Raw genomic sequence first — 20,354 nt, 5'->3', positions numbered from 1 at the left:
TTGCAGATCAAAAACTGCAAAACATGATACTTGTAACAGTGACCCAAAAAGAATAAGCAAAATGCACATTGTTTTTTGTGCATGCATGAAAATCAAGTTTAAAAAAAAAAAGGCTACCAAAGTAGTATCTGATCAGAGGCAGTTTGTTGAATTTTAATTTTAATTTTTTTCATTAGTTTTAGTTAACTAAAATAACCTTGGTGATATCGGACCTCCGTATCAGTGAGGGTGAACACTCGTAGTGGTTTAAATAAATTGAATAAAAGTGTTTTTTAATTATCATTACTGTGGAAAAAAAAATAATGACAATTTTGGCTGCTATTTTCATGCCAAGTTCAAGTCTAGCGCAAACCACAGCGTGGGTGGAATTTTGTTTCTTTTGGTATTTTTCTCAATGCGAGCAGGTAGAAGTGTGCATTTGCGAATCCAGCCGACTCCCAGCCAATCGAATCAGCTCCACTCATTCCCTTTAAAATCAGCACAGATAGCCACAAAATGATTTCATTTGATGGGGCGGGAGAAGCTTTAGATGAAATATTCTTCTTGCTTGAAACATAAAGCATCTCTTCGCAAGTCCACTTTTTCATCGCCCTTGACGACGAGTGAATAATGACCGTCATTAGAATGACACAAAGGGCCTGTCAAAAGTGTGCCTGTATGTGCTTTTTGTGAGAAACGGATGACCTTTCCCATCCTTCACTTGCTGCCCAGGACTATCCAGGTAGCGACACCTTTTTTTTTTCCTGTCTCCCCCAATCCACTTTCATCATGTAAGCATCAGCATCCGCGCTGCAGGGAAGGAGCCTGCCTAAATTTGTATTTCCAAGCTCGATGGGTGCACAGAGGACACATAGAGGGTGAACTTTTTACTTCTAAACATCCAATTTAGCCGTTCAACTATAATTTTTCACAACATTGAAAGACGACACTTGCACATCAGGCTGTATTGAAATGCCTGCTAAGTCCCAAGCTGTTTCATTGGACTCCATCAGGTAAAATCGAGGACAGAGTCAGGCGGGTTTGCCATAAACACGCTCTTGTCGTCAAAGCGGATCTGGTGTGAAGATGCTGACACGAGATCCGCTGTAATAAAGCGGGCAGCGTCGACGTTCCTTCAACTGTCAGTCAATCGCGGCTTGAGCTGAGCCCGAGTTGATCCCTGCAGAAGGATTCGACAACGGAGAGCTCATCGCATCTTGATCCACAATCGCTTTTCTCATACGGGGCTTTTCGCTAGCGCGGGATGGAGTTCAGGCAAAAGGATGAAATGCATCAGCAAAGGCATCAAACATCAATATGACTATATTAACCTTCCTGTTATGTTAGTTGCACTTCAAATGATTTTGTCAATAGGGCTGGGTTAAATAAATAAATAAATAAATAAATAAATAATCCAATAATATCGAATCGATTTTCCTTTCCAAGACTGATATCGATTCATAAAACCATAAATTGATTTTAACTCTTAATTGCCAAACAAGCATTTTCTCTCATCTTTCAAGGCAAACAGAATATTGCGCCCAATGACTACATAAACATGGTGAATACGAGGGGTGTGAATTGCCTAGTACCTGACTATTCGATTCGTATCACGATTCACAGGTCACGATTCGATTCGATACCGATTAATCCCGATACGAATTTATAAGTCGATTGTTGCGATTTTTTTTCATTCAAATTTAGAAAATACTAATCAGTAAGCTTGTAGAGTGTAAGATTTATATGAAAATGTATTATTTATTTATCTGAAATTTCAGTCTTATAGAGGTTGTAATCTGTTTCATGTTTGAACAGCATTAAAATAAAATATTAAGGCTTAATGTTCCGTTCATATAACATTCTTCCATGCTCAAGGTGTGAATCCTAACCCGAAGTCAGACGTTTTGTTGAATATTTTTCCATTAAAAATGGAAGTTTAAAAATCGATTCACACACACACACACACACAAAAGGCAATGATGATAAGACGTTGAATCGGTAAGACTACCGAATGAACAATTCTGAGCTCTTAAAAAAAAAAAAAAAAAAAAAAAAAAAAAAAAAAAAATCGATTTTTTTTTATTGAATCGATTCGAGAATCGCGCGATGTAGTATCGCGATATATCGCCAAATCGATTTTTTTTTTTTAACACCCCTAGTGAATACCATATGAAAGATTGGATTGCAATCTTTCATTAGGAGAAAAAAAAAAAAAAGTATGTTTCTACCTCCATTCTTTAGTAATCACCATTTGAATATAGGTCATTTGAGTGACATCAGCGAAAATAGAAAAAGGGGAAAACAAGCTTTATTCAAAAAGATACATTTTCAACAGTGACTTTGACACTATGTTTTTTTGTTTAGTGACGCTCTGTGAATTAGATTTAATGTGACAAAGGCTTTGATCATGCACATCATCCTTGAAAACGTTCTATTTCAACAGATTTGTCATGTTTCATTGTAATTTCCGACACTTTGAGCCCATTGAAAAGAGATACAATGCTGCCATCTGCTGGCCATAGTTAGTGACTGTTTTTGATTTCACAACTCCATTGACCAGGCAGCGCTCCACAAGACGTTGCACAGCACATTGACTAAAAAAATAAATAAAAAATGAAAAATGTAGTTGACGTCAATTAACGTTTATGGCGGCATTCATTTGGGATTTTGGCATACGTCAAACGTTTTTGGCAGTCAAACAGTTAATATCTCTTTTTCCCCATAAATGCATATGAAAATAGAATTTTAAAGGCCATTTTTTGGGGATCTTACTGTTTAATTGAAATTTACTGGGGTAAAAAAAAAAAAAAAAAAAAAAAACTTAGTTGACGCCATTTAACGTTTATGGCAGTATACATCGTGATTTTACTAATCGCTATTAAACGTTTTTGGCGGTCAAAGAGTTAATTGATTCACAAACTGCTGATCTCATATCTAAAATAAGGCGTGGCTGCCATCTACTGGTGGTTGTGCATCAGTAAAGTTGTTTCCAAGTTTGAAATTTACAGTGGCGCAGCATAAGATGTTCCCTCACCAAAAAAAACAATTTCGCATATTATGCTATATGTCGTCTATGGCAGAAATTACCATTACCATTTTATTTTTAATTTTATGATATTTTTCTATTTTTAATTATTCTTTTCTGATTCACTAGTACAGCAATCACATGATTCTACCGCCTCATACTCAGCCAAGTTACATTGTACACCATGTACTAAACTGTAAACTGTGACTTGCATTAAATAGCTTGAAGCTTCTTTTGTTTTTGTTTTTTTTCCCCTCATTATCTACCAAACTGCGACTTGTTGTGAAGGGAGTTGAATTGTGTTCAGTGCCACAATGCAGCACTCACAACTGTTTTTTTTTTTTTTTGCTTCCAAGTCATAGAAAAAGAAGAAAAAAATAAACAACAGCACTGAACAACAACAGTGCCCGACTCGGAAATCTTGTAAATAGTGCCACTCCCATTCCGGGAACTTTAAGAGCTAATGGCTAAAAGTACAGTACTCACTTTCGACGGGATACCTTATTGTGCTTGATTAGCACAATCAGGCAATACCTTCGCCAGCATTCTTCGCACTTCCAAGGTCACTACCGGATGTTACCAGAGCCCCATTGTGTGGCACTTGATTGGCTCACTTTATCTTCATGCAAATCAGCGTTTCCATAGTGCCTGAGCCTCATTAGCCTTCAACTCATCCCTCTTGAAATGACGGATAGCGTGATGAGTGCAGCGGGTGACACGATGAAGCAAACAGCGGTACGTCACGTTAGATGTGGAAGAGAAGGGAAAAATAAAAAACGCTGCTGAAAAGGAGGAGTCAATGAATATAAATGAAGAAAGTTAAATGGAGCATGTACCCGCATGACGACTTCTATAGGAAAGCCTGTTGGTAAATGATGCAGTATGTGTTGTGTCAACTGCTTTAATACGAGGGACATTTTTAATAGAATCTAAAGGCAAGTAAATGAGCTGGGTACATTTTGGACGGAGCACTTTTATTGATGGCGGGTGACACCGTGTGTAATGGCGCCTACATCGTCATCTGTGCGTTCAGTGCGCCCAGGACAGCCATGTTTGCTTTTGTCTGCTCTGTTTATTTTACTTTTACTGCCTTTTGCACAGATGGAGAGCGATAAGCAGAAAGAAGCTGCACACAATCTTAGATCTTTGTGGGAAAGGCCTCTGCGAGAACAAATTTCGAATGGCGGTATTTATTTCTTTGTGTTTTTTTTTTGTTTTTTTTAAACTCTTTGACTGCCAAAAACGTTTAATAACGATGAGTAAAATCACGATGTATGCTGCCATAAACGTGAAATGACGTCATCTACGTTTTTGTTTTTTTCGTCAATGGACGGAGCAACGTCTAAATGCCCGGTCAATGGGTTGTGGAATCAAAAACACCACCTAACTATGGCCAGCAGATGGCAGCATTGTGTCTCTTTTCAATGGGCTGCTGGTGTATGGAATTACAATGAAATGTGACAAAATTTGATGGAATCTGATGAATGCTCGTAATCAGCGAAATGGCACTGTGCAGGGGTTGGATTATTTTTTTTATTTTTTTCATAATGTGTGGCAGTAAAAGAGTTAACAGGTCATTTTGCGACTGTGCTACTGAATCTGAAGGCCGATAAAGGTGGTATCTCACTGAGCAGTGAATGCTTGCGAACGTAGCCAATTTAGGGTTTTCATCAGGTTTTGTAAGATATTTACCGACAGTTTTTACTCGTCGCAAAGACAATTAAAAAATATTCAGACCATTTTTTCACTCTATGCGAAGATCTTTTGGAAACCATTTACGAACCCGGACGAAAACCCCAAATGAGCTACATTTGTATGCATTTGTTGCTCAGTGAGATACGGGGAAATTTTCCTTTCAAGATTTATTTAAATTTCTTTTTAAAAATGATTCTGACACTGGGAACTCCATACATTTTATTTTTTAAATGATTTAAAAAAAAAAGAAAGAAAATTAAGAAATTAAATGTTGAAATTTTAGAAAACGTTATTTATAGTAGTAGGGATGTACGATATCCAAACCTCACAATATGATATTGTCACGATATGAAGATCATGATACGATAATTATCACGACATTCTGGGGATGTTGCCGATACAAAAAAGGTCATATTGTAAAAAAACTAACAAACAAAAAAAAAGCTCATACTAAAACAAACAAACAAACAACCTACAATCTCTGATAACATTGACTTTGTTCCCAAGCATATTATGTTCCCCTTCATCTGACCATTTGTGTGTATTTTAAACAAAGAAGGGCCAAAACATGCCTAATGAAAATTTGACTGCACTAAAACATTAGCCACCAGAGGGTGCTAGAACTGCACAAATGAAAGTCAACCTGACTTTTTTAATAGATGTGCTGCTTTTAATATCATGACATGATGACACAATATAATGGGGCAGTTTTAATATCGCGATATCACATATTGCTGTTATCGTTACATCCCTATTTTAGAAATAACGGTTATCAGTCTCCTTGACTACTAATAATCAATATCGAGGTTGAAAAAAAACTCATATTGGTCTATCACTACTGATGGTTGTAGGGCTGTGCAATTAATCAATTGTTTACATGTATATATTTGCACCAAATGACTAATTTAATAAATCTTGTTTGGTCCAAAAGGAACTTGCATAAATTATAGTGTTTCAGGGAAATTTATTTTTCTTAATATTGTTCACGTTTAAACATTTTCTCGTTTTGTATCAAAAAACAACAAATGATTGTGCTAATCGTGATTTTAATTATTACCAAATTAATTGTGATTAATATTTTCTTCATAATCGAGCAACCCTAGATGGTTTTATTAAAAATATGACAAAAAGTGACTTTTTGGAAAATAGTAAACAGATTTTCCATAAAAGGAGAAAAATGTAACAATATTTTTAAGAGATTTTTTCCATTCATTCATTTTTCCAATACAGAATTTTTATTCATTTATTTTTTTTTCCCCCAGCTTTAACACATTCTAACCTTAACCGGATCCAGCATGAAATTGCTTGAAATGGTTGGTTAATTTGTTCGAATAGCGCAACCTTGAGCTTTTGCCATATGCCTTGACTTTCCTTTCATTACCATAGAAGAAAGCAAAAGCACTCAGCATTTATCAAGTAGACACGCCGTAAGAAAAAAAAAACAAAAAAACAATTAAGGCCGTCAGATGTTAAAGTGATATGAAATGGCTGGTAGCTCAGGCCTTCATTTGTCTCCCACTTCCATTCAATTCATTTCTGCTCTCTTTCTTTTTCCTCTGGTTTCTAGTGCGCTGTCAAAGTCAATAAGTTTCCTATTTGAAATTCATGGCCTTTTACTTGGATGGAGAATTAGCCTGCCAGTCCTCCAGTCCGAGGTTACTTACTGACCGACTATCTGCTTGAGCTTTTCATTTGATGTATTTGTCAAGATATTTTTATTGTCGTCAAGTATTCCCATTATTTGCCACCAAATTCAATTTTTACAAGTCATCCTGCTCGTTCCCGAAAGCTCTGAATCATGTCCTGCACGTGCACAGATGATGTTAACAACCAACGAGTGGGAAGCAAACTTTAACAGGGGATCCCCCGGGGATCCCCCCCCCCCAAAAAAAAAAAAGTTTTAAACACTGTTTCAAAAGCGTTTCAATGATGCAAAGATAGCAACAGAACACATCCTCACTTAAATAATAATAATATTCGCTTATGTCTTATACAGCAATATGTTTTTATTTCTCAGGAAAAGCAATAACATTCCCAGGTCAGTTTGACCTGGGCATCGTGTTTAATATTCCAAAAGTGTCAGAAACTGAACAACAATTCCCCAAAACATTGCTTATATCTTATTACTATTAACTCCATTACTACATTTTCAATCAATTTTCAGCACTTTAAGTCAAATTTCATTCGTATTTAATTAAAAGGTGTTAATGTAAATGTACAAATATGTGAAATCAACTTTTTACAGTATACAGTGGACTCACGCTATTTGCAAAGGATCAAACCGGGTTGGCCCACAAATGGCGAAAATTAACATAATTGACATCTATTATAAATGCTTTGAAATTAAAAAAAAAAAAAAAAAGATTTTTTTTTTTTTGTTTTAACCTAAGATTAAAGAATTGTTTATTTTTGATACTGGAAAATAAAAGTGAATGGGTGAATTCCCAAACTACAAGTACCGTATTTTCCGCACTATAAGGCGCTCGCATTATAAGGTGCACCTTCAATGAATGACATATTTTAAATATTGTTCTAACGACAATAAAAAATACTGCAGACTAAACGTAAATTATAACAATGAAGACTCGCTAGGAATGTAATGGGGTCAAAAGTAAAACGTTCATCTTATAATAATAGTTTCTTTATAATGCATCAAGAATGTAAGATTTTTTTCCAATGATGTATCGTGTTTTTACGAACGGCGTATAAAGGTATTTTGTTCTAGTGGGGTTGCCGTAGTTAGCGATCGAAGATGGCGGGATCTTCCGCGCATGCGCGTCACCGATCGTGCAGGGTCACCGATAGCGTCTTGACAGCGAGACCTGTTGCGGCTCAATATTAATCCATATATAAGGCGCACCGGATTGACTATAAGGCGCATGGTCAGAAAAACTGAAGGCTCTTCGGTGCGCCTTATGCTACGTTCTCACCAAATCCAAAAAGGCGAACTGGAACACTCCCTTCGCGAGCGTTTCACTGCGTAAAGTGTTTTTGGAATGATTGCCGCTCATTCGCGCTTTCGCGCTCACCGGAGCAAAGGAGGCGTGTCCCTTGGTGAACAAGGAAGTGGAGCACTTTAGCGAGTCAACAAAAAGTGAGCACCGCCAACTACTTTCACTTCTTTCCTGGGACGAAACTGCCGTGGCACTATTTTCTCCTTTTTTGAGGTACGTGATAGCACTTTCGCTTTTTTAGTGGCAATCGGGCTGCCGGCATTTGTGCTAAAAATAGCTTTGGCATTAATGATAAGCACTGCTGCTAACTCGGTACAGTTCAAAATCAAGTAAACAGACTTACTTTCTTGATCATCATTCTGTCACGGCTGGCAGTGTTGTTGCGCTCGGGTGACAATCGAGAGGACGCTGTGCATGACGCGGCCCGTACTCGAAGCCGATTGGCTACCGCGAGGCGAAACGCAAAAACAGTTCAATTTTTTTAACTTCGACGAATATGCGAATGTGCGGATTTTCGTCACGAATGTGCGGATTTTCGCTGCTGCGCACCGCGTCCCAACGCGTCCCAACGCGTCCCAACGCGTCCCAACGCTGGAAACGCGTCCTCCGCGCCGCCCCAAGCACTTTCGTTCCGTTGCGCGCGCCGCCGAATCGCCGTCCCTCGCTTTTGGTGAGAACGCACCATTATAGTACGTAATACGTCCACTATATTTTGATTTCACGTTATGCCAAGCAAAACGTGAAAAAACAAAATAGAAAGTTTGAAAAATACTTCTAACTATTATTTGTATTGTTTATTAAATAGTAAACAATTCTCATAATGTGCTAGCTACAATAACTTCGTTGAGTTTTGAACTTTCAACTATTTGAATGAGAGCATAAAGGTTGAAAAGGCAGCACGTTTTAAGTGGATTTTTTTCCCTCCCCAAATTGTCTACAACTATTATTTGTCCAGTAAGTGCCTATGCTTCCTTGTGTAAACGTATAATAACGGCGCCAGACAGGAAAACAAACTGAGAGAAACGCAACATAACTCACAAATGGCATTGCAAAGAAATACATTTTGTGAAAACAGTCATTAGTAGCTCAACAGCACTGTCATAAATCTTACATTCATGAAGGTCGTTAAGTCATTTTGTCGTCGTTGAAGCATTTAAGAGGGCCACGGATTCTTTGAACTTTTCTGTAATTATTATTCTATTCTTTGCGGTGTTGTGGGAAATCCATGTATTTGTACTTGAATGCGCCACAACCTTGCAAAGTGATGGAGTGTGTGAGAGGTATGACATGCAGCACGGTCGTGACTCCGTTGCTTGCGACGCTCTCCAGCTGTCAGGCAGGCATTCGGTTCCAGTTCCTCTCCTCTTTAAGCGCACTTGGGAAACTCGACATAAATGGATGTTGACTGCAGACCTGCCTTCAGCTGCCAGTGCAGTCCGCGTCGGTCCGATCATTTAAGTCATTTCAAAACCATAACAAAGTCATGCCGCCATGATGTGCGGTCGCGATCACCGTTTCATTTCGTGCCTTTTTTTGTAATTGCTTGGAAACTGGAGACTTTATATGGGAATGAACGGGAGTTAATAAGAAAAGTGTAAATTTCGAGTTGGAAATTCGGAAGGGGAATTGAAGGGGAATACATTAACCAATACTGTACATCAGGGGTGTCCAAACTTTTTCATTTGAGGGCCACGTACAGAAAATCAGAAGGACGCAAGGGCCGCATAATGTTGTGAAGAGAAATTGTGTTTCGTCCTAAAAACAAAGAAGCACTTCTTCAAAAGCAGTACAGCCAAGGAGGACACCGAAAGCCGGATAAAACTGGCAGATCCAGCCGCCGGCGAGTCGAGGGGACGTTAAACATCCGGGTGGCTTGTACTCTGCTAAGCTAAGCTACATGTCGCGTGCTAAGCACGCTTTAGCCCACATTAGGAGCGGCCAACCCCCACCGCCCCACCCTCACACGGAATGACATGAAACCGGACGTTTTGAGGATTTTACGCTGAACAGAATTGGCGCAGCATTTGGGATCGAAGACGGTCTTTTTCTTGACAATTACGTCAGCAAATTCCCATTGAAATGAGCAAAGGCGGTTTTCGTTTTACTCAACTCAACTCAACTCAAGTTTATTTATATAGCGCTTTCAAACAGCCTGAACTGTCACAAAGCGCTTTAGGGACTAAGATGCCAGAGATATTTGCACTTTTATTCTTTGTACACAATGCCTAACTAGCTAGCTAACAAACTCTAAACTTGTTTATTTTTCCTCCTGCAATAGCCTTCAAAATTTTTTTAATAACTTGCTTCCTTTAAAAACTCATTTGCTCATTCGGATTCTCTTAGAAAGTGGTGTGGTGTATCGTTTGTTCTGTATACCGTATTTTCCGCACTATAAGGCGCACCTAAAAGCCTTCAATTTTTTCAAAAGCTGACCATGCGCCTTATACAGTGTTCCCTCGTTTTCCGCTGGGGTTAGGTTCCAAAAAATACCCGCAATAAATGAAATCCGCGAAGTAGTTAGCTTTATGTTTTACAACTCTTATAAATGTTTTAAGGCTCTAAAATCCCCGACCGCACAATTTATACACTTTTCTCATTGAGGCATTTATATGTTCTCACATTTCTCTCTTGTTCAAACATTGATAATGTTCAAACCTTCATAAATTTTATAAAATGGGTATATTACTGTAAAAAATATGCAAAATTGCACTTAAAAAAAAATCCGCGATACAGCGAGACCGCGAAAAGTGAACCGCGTTATAGCGAGGGAAGACTGTAATCCAGTGCGCCTTATATATGGATCAATATTGAGCCGCGACAGGTCTCGCTGTCAAGACGCTATCGGTGACCCTGCACGATCGGTGACGCGCATGCGGATAAGATCCCGCCATCTTGGATCGCTAGCTAATACTAATACTTTACCTCAGAAAAAATAATAAAACAGCTGTTTATTCATTTTGGAGTTGTCAGAAAGCTGGTTTGTAATCTATTAATAAAGTTTGACTGACCTATCTGACTGTTTTGTTGACATTCCCTTTAGCGCAGCACCATCTAATAGATGCATAACGGAACCCCAGCCTCTACTGTAGCGCCTTATATAATGTAAAAAGTTTTAAAATATGTCATTCATTGAAAATGCGCCTTATATTGCGTTGCGCCTTTAAGTGCGGAAAATACGGTACTTTTAATATTTCCTTTATCTTGTTTGTCGTCTTTTATGTTGTCACTTTACATTGGAATCAGCCAGTCTAAAAAGTATTCAGTGTGTTTCAAAATCCTGCTGTTCGCCTCTTAACCGGAACATGCAAGAGGGAGCAACTCGCGCTCATATTCTGACCTCTGACCACTTTAGGATTCGATTCAAATCAGGATTCTGTGATTTGTTTTCACATATTGAGGTTCAAGCAGACGCTCAGATGAGATATATCGGTGTTTGTTATTGTTTTTTAGATTATGTTATGTTCAATTGTCTTTTGTTTACGATCGATTTTTGTTTGTGTACAGCACTTTGTTAGAGATGCAGTTGTTTTTAAAGTGTTGTATAAAAAAAATTGAGTTGCAGGTTGAATTGAGTTGAATTATTGTCTCACGTATCTCAAGGAGAAAATGAAATGGAAAAAAAAGTGGGCAAAAAACTGCATAGTCAACGGCTACACCGACACACACTAATGAGATCAAACAGAAGGTGTAATAAAATTCTTCCTTCACAAAGATGCTAATCAGTGCAACTCTATGACCACAAAAATAAATGTTAAAATAAATATATACGCCCGAGCATGATTGGATTTGTAAAGGAAGGGATTGTTGATGCGTTTCTTGTTTTGGGGCTGATCAGATTGCGGAGGTGTCCCTAATGCTTTGCCCAGTGAGAGTACACAAAGACAAACCCCTGCGTTGCAGATGCCAGTAACGGCTCCGCTGGGTTTTGTCACCACCTGCCCGTTTTTCTAGCCTCCGTCTGTCTTGCACACCTGGCTGCCATCCACCATTTTTTCCATCCCATCACTCTGTGTGTCCTCTTTGACCTTTTACATCGTCCTTTCAATTTGGAAGCCGAGACTTTTTTTTTTTCTTTTTTTTTAAATCTACATTTTCTTGAACCATCAATTTCCATTTCCATCTGTCTCATTCCCTTTAACCTATTTTACCTTTTCTGCATTGTGCGCCACTGTTTTCAAAAAACTTCCACCATGAAGCCGAACACAAACTTGAACAAAACGAGCATTTGCACTCACCAGTCCCATGCAGTCAAAATTACAACCTGACAAACAAATAAAGCCACATCAGCACGCTCCCATACAGTCTGCATATACTCTCGCAAGACCCAGATCCTCCATGTGTGCATGCTGGTCCTCTAATCTGTGGTCTGGCAGCTTGCTTGGGACCTTTTCCAAAGTCAGTGGACCAAAAAAAAAAGGTCTAAAGGCTGCCTGGGCTGGAGCAGTAACACCCTACACTTAGTCACATGGCGCTAGCTAGTCCACACCCTGCTAAACATAGCCAGATGTGTCAGGACTGGTAGCGTTCTTTATTGTCACTGTTGCTGCCATTTGGACGCGAGGGGAAGTGGTTGCAGGGAAATGGATTCCCCGTCTTGCTTTAAACATGCTAATAAAAAAAAAACGATCTTGGACATGAAGAAGGAAGGGAATCTGAATTCTTGACAGCAAACAGTGCATCTGATTATTATGTGAATTTATAGAGTGTCCGAAAGTCACGATACACTTCCTTATTTCTATTTTGTTTCAGGTATGATTTGGACAGATGTGAGGCCATCAGCATGATATGACCCCCAATTGACATGGAAGCAGCATTGCAAAACTGCCACCTGGCAAGATGTTTTCTGTCCCAGATTACAGTTCAGCACTAGTTTGAGAGGCTTTTGGTCAAAGTGTAGTACATTTATGCCAGTGGTGTCCAAACTACGGCCCGGGGGCCATTTGCGGCCGCCGTCCATTTTTCAGTGGCCCGCGACATATGCTAAAAAATGGCATTTGACTCCGTTCAAATAAAATAAACAAAAAATTTTTTTTTAGAGATGGTCAAAGTAAGAAGGGAGGTTATCGAAAAAGAGGTGCTATTAAAAGTTATTTTAGTTAGCTAAAACTAATGAAAAAAACTAAAACAAAAAAAAAACAAAAAACAATCTTGTTACTGAAATAAAATAAAAACAGAAATGCTTTTTAACAAACGAAAACTACATTTTATGTTTACAAAACTAATTAAAACTAACTATAATTATAGCAAGCGTCCTTTGTTTTCGTCTTTGGAAATTAATTTAATGCTTGAGCCTTTGGGGATGTGATTTTTAGTAGATTTATTTTGATATAAACTGGAATAATGACGTTTTGAAAGTATGTCACACAGAAGTGACGTCATCTAGCAGCAGCCAATAGAAAAGCACTTTCAGACGACGTTGCGCCCATTGTGTTTTTTAAATATTGCGCACAAGTAATACACATAAAAAAAAAACAATACTAATATTGAAATTAACAAACAAAATTATAAGTAAGCATTCGTTTGTTAAAAAGCATTTTTGTTTTTATTTTATTTCGGTAACAAGATTTTTTTATTTTTTATTTTAGTTTTTTTCATTAGTTTTAATTATCTAAAATAACCTTTAATGGCCCCTGTTTTTCGATACCCTCCCTTCTTACTTTGACCATCTCCAAACATCTTTGTTTTTATTTTATTTGAACTGAGTCAAATGCCATTTTTAGCATAGGCCACTGAAAAATGGACGGGGGGCTGAAAATGGCCCCCGGGCCGTAGTTTGGACACCACTGATGTAGGGCCTATTGAGTTTTGTTGTAATGTCTTATATCATATGGCTTTATGTGCAGACGCTTTTTCCAGGTTCATACTGTGCCCCCTATTTAAAGGGACCCAGGATGAGCCTTGTTTTTTTGTTTTTTTTCCTTCTCACTCTTCCTTACACTTTTGTGTGTGTGCCCCGCCCCCCCCCAATCAAAGAAACTCAGGGCTGTGGAAGTTTTACCGGTATTGTTCTCAGCCTAAACTGTTAAATACAGACCGTATTCAATTAATACCTGTAACGAAACGGACAAAAGGATGTGGAAAATGACTTTTGGGACATCCTGTTTTTGATTAAGCAGCAGCAGACGTGGACCATTTTCGACCTAGGTAGCAAGTCCATTGCTCAACTCTCATCTTTGGAGGACCTAGTCAGTCAACAACAGATGGTTTTCGACCACAATGCCCCATAAACTCCATCCCCGCCCTCCATCAACTGATGTTGACTGGGGTGAGGTAAGGGTACACCAAACAGGGGAAATATTCAGCTGAAAGTGAAAACATGACAATGTCTAATTGACACCGTCCCTTTGTTTATACCAGATGTACTATTGAAGCGAATACAAATGAACAGAATAATTTTCCAGGAATGAGGACAAAAAGAATGTCATTCTCTGCATACTTTCTGGGGTTAAACCCTCAAATGTTTAGAGAATGAAGCCGAGTTACGCCAAATGGTGTTTATGTGTCGTCAGCATTGTTTACTGGCTCTTCTTTTGCTAAATGAGGTGTGTCCCCCCCCCCCCCAAAAATCGAAAGGTTAAGAACCGCGGGATGACATAAGCTAACAATGGAATTTGCACATCCCGGAACGCTTTGTGCATTTGTGTGTTTTGGCCCTTCGGCCGTATTCCTCTGGCGCAGCAGCAACGGCACCCGCAGCGAAAAGGAGTGGGAGCGCGAAAATGAAGGACTCAGACCGATAGAGGGAAAGTAAACAAACGTCATTGGGCCACTTAATCATGGCGGTGGCAAAAGGTCAGAGCAAGGAGCAAAGCCTGATCTGACAGATCTTTTGTCAGCCACAGAATTTGGTGCTCTGGGGCACGTTAGGCACACAATTTCTTGATGGGACACTGGAATTTGCAGTATACAGTAAATTCGTTTTATTCATAGAAATTCAGCTTTTTCACTTTGACTGTGAAAACAACGCCCTACATACCTCAAGATTGCGACCAATACTAGGGTACATATACATATATATATACATATATATATATATATATATATATATATATATATATATATATATATATATATATATATATATATATATATATATATATATATATATATATATATATATATATATATATATATATATATATATATGTGTGTGTGTGTGTGTGTGGATTGTACAGTTTTGGTCCTAATATTTGAAAGATTACATGTTTATTAGGGGTGTGCCAAACAAAATCGATTAGTCAAAGAATCGAGATTCTCATTTATTAATCGAATCGATATTAATATCCAAGAATCGATTTTATTTAAATTAGAAATGCAGAAGAAGGGGAAAAGGCAGTTGTAGCCCACATGCTGTTTTTGTGGAAAAAGGCACTTACAATACAAAATTAATAAATGTTTTTAATAATTAATAAAAAAAAAAAAAAATTTTAGCAATAAAAAAATTCCATAGTGTGTCCCTATAGTGGTCAGAGAGTTTGAATTTTCCATGAGATTCATGATTGTAAAAAAGTAAATGCTACACTCAAATAACCAATTCCAATGTATGTTTTGCATAAATGGCTCAGTGGTATCGTTGGTCTCTCAACCCTGAGGTTGAGGGTTCAATCGCAGGCCCTTGTAACCATGTCAAAGTGTCCTTGAGCAACTTGAGCAAGATAATAAACCCCCAGTTGCTCCTGATGCTGTGTCATCAGTGAGTGAATGGGAAGGCAGTGTGAAGCACTTTAAGCGCCTGAATAAGTGGAAGAGTGCTATACAAGTGAAATACCATTAAAACGTGCATTTAAGAGTATTTTTAAAATCTAAATTTGATTTAAATACATAATTGTTTTATCCATACAATAGTGCATTTAACACATTCATTGCCAGACCAGCAAAAAATGCATCATTTGCATCGTCTTTTTCCGTCAATGGCAGTGAATGAGTTAAATGCACCAAATGTCTTTGGGGGGAAAATACTTATATTGCATGTACACTTAGACAGCTATTGTATGTATACTTAGACAGCTATTCATTGCTAAAATGTTGCCTTTATCTTCTGTTGACTATTTCTAAAATTGTGTCTGAGCAAGCTGTTCTGCACTTCCACCCCTTTGTTAAGAAACAGAGGGGATAATGAAAATAATATTTAGCTTGGCAGCTAAGCTGGACGAATTTGTGTTTGGCGATGTCATGCACTACACCACCACATTAACTGAGGGGATAATTTGATTTCTGGGTGATGAAATTCTGCTTCATCGAGTGATATACTGCAATCTCTACGGGCAACGGGGGTGCGCATCTCTCCACAAGATGATTTGATAAGATTCTCGATAATGGAGTATGATACGATTCATGGAGGTGACCATTTTAAAATGTAACAATTCAATTGATTCCATTCGATATGGTGCGACTCTACACGGTAAATTCTGTAGAGTAAATTTGACTCTAAACATATAGTCTATTTGGTCCCACTCGAAACAGAGTAAAATTTACACTTCCATCCATCCATCCATCCATCTTTGACACCGCTTATTCCTCACAAGGGTTGCAGTGGGTGCTGGAGCCTATCTCAGCTGGCTTTGGGCAATAGGCGGGGTACACCCTGGACTGGTTGCCAGCCAATCGCACGGCACACGGCGACCAACCAACCATCTATGCTGACGATCACATCTAGGGACAATTCGGAGCGCCCAATTAACCTGCCATGCGTGTCTTTGGAATGTGGGAGGAGACCGGAGTACCCGGAGAAGACCCACGCAGGCACGGGGAGAACATGCAAGCTTCACCCAGGAAGGCCGGAGGATGGACTCGAAACCGAGTCCTCAGAACTGAGAGGCGGACATGCTAACCACTCAATCACCGTGCTTCCCAAATTTACACTTAGAAGAGAGTAAAATATTCAGAGTAAATTTTACTTGCCAAGAAAAAAAAAGAAAAAAAAACTAAGTAAGGACAGACTACGTTTTACTAGTTTATTAAAAAAAGTGACACAAGGGTTGAGGAACGAACTCATGACCAACAGCTTGGGAGACTGCCCCTCTCGCACCTGAGCTATGCCACTCCTACTGTTTTCTTATATCCACATTTTTTTTATTTGACTCTTTCAAGTATGAATTTTCTCTCACTCTGTATATAGTGGGACCAAATAGACTCTGTTTAGAGTAACATTTACGCTACAGAATTTACTGTGTAGATTCGTCATGCTTATATATGACAAGTATGCAAGCTCTCCAACTAGTTCATTAAATTCAAACAAACAAATCATCAGCAACATCCAACATCATTTATATGCGGTGTACAGCTCTCATAAAAGACAATTCGGTAAGTATCTCGACAAAACTTAACAATGAACTCATTTGCTCCCAATAACGTGTAAATACGTTTTTTTTTTTATGTTCTAAGTGTCCCAAAGACGTATTTATACAGTTGTTTTTTTTGTTTTTTTACGCTAGAGCATACAGAAGGCTTTGATGCAGCCTCTCAACTGCAAAGAACGGTTGCAGAAATGGTAGTTATTACACAAACGGCCAGAAGGTGGCAGCAGAGCAAAGGAGATCAACCAGGGCCAGCTAGAAAAAAAGCTCAATTACTTGCAAAACGGAAACAGATAGAAACATAATTTTTTTTCCTGATGAAAGAAGAGACTTTAATCTTTCTTTTGATTGATTCCATGTTTTTATAGCAATTGAACACAATATTCTGTGGGCCTTGCAAAATCAGTCAAAATTCAGTGAAACGTGACTGCTTCTGTGAAAATGGCTGGCAGTGAATGAGTTAACGGTTCAATTTGGTTCGTCAAATCAAAACGGATTTTCGGATTTGAATCGTTTTTTTTGGGTACTCACTTTTAGTACGTGTGTGAGTGTTTGGGTGAAGGAAGGGTGATATGATCAAACTACCTACTGGTGGCTTCGCACAAGGTAAGCAGAGCTGCACAAAGTTTTGCTGTGTTTGTTTGTGAGCAACGCAAATGGCAAATGGCATCTAGAAGGTGTACACTTCCAGTAAGATCCAGTGTGCTGGATGTCATTCTATCAAAACCTGGACTAGGCTTTAATTTCCATTCTGACCACATGAGAATGAATTTGTCACTCTCCTCTGTGGACTCCAGTCTGTTATCCGCCATGTGGACCGTGCACCTCTCTTGCGCTGAATTTAAAGAGAACAAAATGAACCGCTTCGATTGGCTGTGTTCACTCCCACAACGGCACCAATAAGAAATGTCAACGTCTCGCTCCGTTGTGTTGCTAGCGCGGAACGTTTAGCAACTCACCATCGAAGGCCTTATACTGTCCTCCGAGGGAGACCTGCAAGGAGCGCCCGGCGTCTTTGAGAAGTCCCTCCATCTCTCCTCGGCTCCGCGCGGCTAGGTTGTCCTCCATGTCGCTGGTGCAGCAGGTGTAACCCTGGGGACAGATGCGCAGGTGCTCCCCTAGTGGGTGGAGAAAACAGGGCGAGCAAAGAACGAGAGTCAGAGAGAGGAGAATTTTGGGGGGGGAAACAGCAGAAGAAAGGCATTAGTGAAACCGGCTGTGTCATTGATGTCAACACTCAGCTACTTTGCCGCTTCATAATCATCTGTAGAGCAAGCACCGACACGACAATCGGGATAAGCTGCGGCGGCACTCAAGGAGGCATGGGCTCACTCGTCTGATTACCTGGCGAGATTCAGACAGGTCTTTGGCAATATATGCACACAATCAAACGGCAAGTGTGCTGAGCGCAAAGCGCAGCCTGTCAACATTTCTCCGCGAGCGCTCAAGTCGAGCTGCGACGCAAATCGGAAGAAAAAGCGTGCAAATCGCACTTCAACGAGGCAAAAGGCTTTTTGACGAATACAACGTGGGCGGCGTTCATTTACATTTTAAGAGATGTTCAAGTTCGACTTCACCTTTCAAGCACAAACGTACTCGAATTGGTATACGTTCGAATGGGATTGTGTTAATCATGCTCTGTTTTGGGCATTTTAACACATCTCGACACCTCTCATTATGATGTGGGGAAGTTCAAAACATTATTATCTTCCATTGATTGGTTATTATTTGATCAGAGCCCTATTTTGTAGATAGGCGCTCGGTGTAAAAATTGGCACATCTTCATTTTCCTGCCGGGGGAAGTCTAGTTTACCGTGTTTGGGAATTTGGCCGACCGGATTGTGCCTCACTGGGTGTTCTGGCAGACCAAAGATGTTTTGTATCACACCCATCCACCCCCCCCCGGCGTTTCTGACAATCTGGCATCTGAAAGTTGACTAAAATGCAGACCAGTTGAAACAAGGTCTAAGTCGTGGTGCAGGTTTTGTAATGTGATTTTGGTGAATTTGATCCAGGCATAGGCAGACAGATTCTGCGCTATGCGTTGTGTGGTGGATGTCTGTCATGTTTTGGTTCTGTGGGGTTAGGATTTTGTTTTCTTTTGGTGTTTTTGGCTGTGGTTGGTGGTTTTGTCATGTATTCATTGTTTCTTCCCTTGTCTCGTTACGTCTAACCACGTCCACCTGAGTGTGTCTTCCCTTCCCACTGTGTGACCAATCACTGCCCTCAGCCACTTGTGTTTCCCCCAGGTGTGTCTCTTTAGGTCATTAGTGTTGGTGTATTTAGTCTGTTGTGTTTGTCCAGTCGGTGTGGGTGCATTGCTGGTGTTACGTGGGTCATGCTGGGTCTCGTCTTTGAAGTGCTGCTGTGTTGTCACGCCGTGTTAAGGCATGTTCTGTTCTGTTCTGTCATGCCACGCTTAGTCCAGTTCTATCAAGCCAAGTCCAGTTCTGTCAAGACAAGCCAAGTCGAGTTTTGTCAAGCCAAGTCGAGTTCTATCAAGCCAAGCCAAGTCCACTTCTGTCAAGCCAAGCCAAGTCCAGTTTTGTCAAGCCAAGCCCAGTTTTGTCAAACCAAGCCAAGTCCAGTTCTGCCATGCCCAGCCAAGTCCAGTTCTGCCACGCCCAGCCAAGTCTAGTTTTGCCACGCCCAGCCAAGTCCAGTTCTGTCACGCCAAGTCCAGTTCTGTCACGCCCAGCCAAGTCCAATTCTGTCACGCCCAGCCTAGTCCAGTTCTGTCTAGTCGAAGTCATGGTTTTCCTGCCCAATCTCCTGTCTGATCAGTCTCCTCAATTTGGATCCACATCTAACGCCACCTCCAAACCATAACAATGTCATCGTATTTCATTCATAAATATGACATCATCCACAATTAGAGATCTTCTTGCAGTACCTTGTGAACATAATTTTCACCATTTAGACCAAGCGCTCCACCTGCGCTGAATATAAATGGGCCAGGAATCAAGTTGGCTCACAACGGCGCAAATTTCAAACCCATTTCTACCTGGGCCCATCTATGAAACAAAAAAGAAAAATGAAAGAACAAGCACTCCACATAACAATACACACACACAGAGGAATAAAGAAATAATAAAGAATTCACTTTCCTATGGGAAACACTGATTTGAAAATAGAACAACTTATGAGTGAACCAGCATCACAGATTGTGATCGACTTCAGTGGAAAAGGTCAAACTTATTTCCAGAATTCCCCGGCTGAACTAAATAGTACCTAATAAAGTGTCTGGGGTAACGAATAAAGTGCCTGGCGGGTATGATTACACAGACACGCAACACATGGAACAAATCGATATTCTGGGTGGAGGAGAGGAACTTCGCAAAGCTTGCATCATGCTGTATGTCGAAAATGAGAACTAAGTTCTCCTCAACATCGGAAGCAGCCAAA

The 20,354-nt window shown here is 39.6% G+C and overlaps 1 protein-coding gene across 1 annotated transcript in view; it reads right to left on the bottom strand.

The window, feature by feature from the left end:
- Positions 1 to 20,354, bottom strand: part of gpc1b (glypican 1b) — a 131,480-nt gene that overhangs the window by 29,923 nt on the left and 81,203 nt on the right. Inside the window, exon 3 of the mRNA XM_077515184.1 lies at positions 17,909 to 18,067. Within this exon, the coding sequence (XP_077371310.1) occupies positions 17,909 to 18,067 (159 nt within the window). The remainder of the gene's footprint in view (positions 1 to 17,908; positions 18,068 to 20,354) is intronic.

The sequence above is a fragment of the Festucalex cinctus genome, chromosome 1 (genome assembly GCF_051991245.1).
Source record: "Festucalex cinctus isolate MCC-2025b chromosome 1, RoL_Fcin_1.0, whole genome shotgun sequence".
NCBI classification, from domain to species: Eukaryota; Metazoa; Chordata; class Actinopteri; order Syngnathiformes; family Syngnathidae; genus Festucalex; species Festucalex cinctus.
Note: the sequence above shows the minus strand (reverse complement) of the source record. Positions and strands in the feature narration are given on the sequence as shown.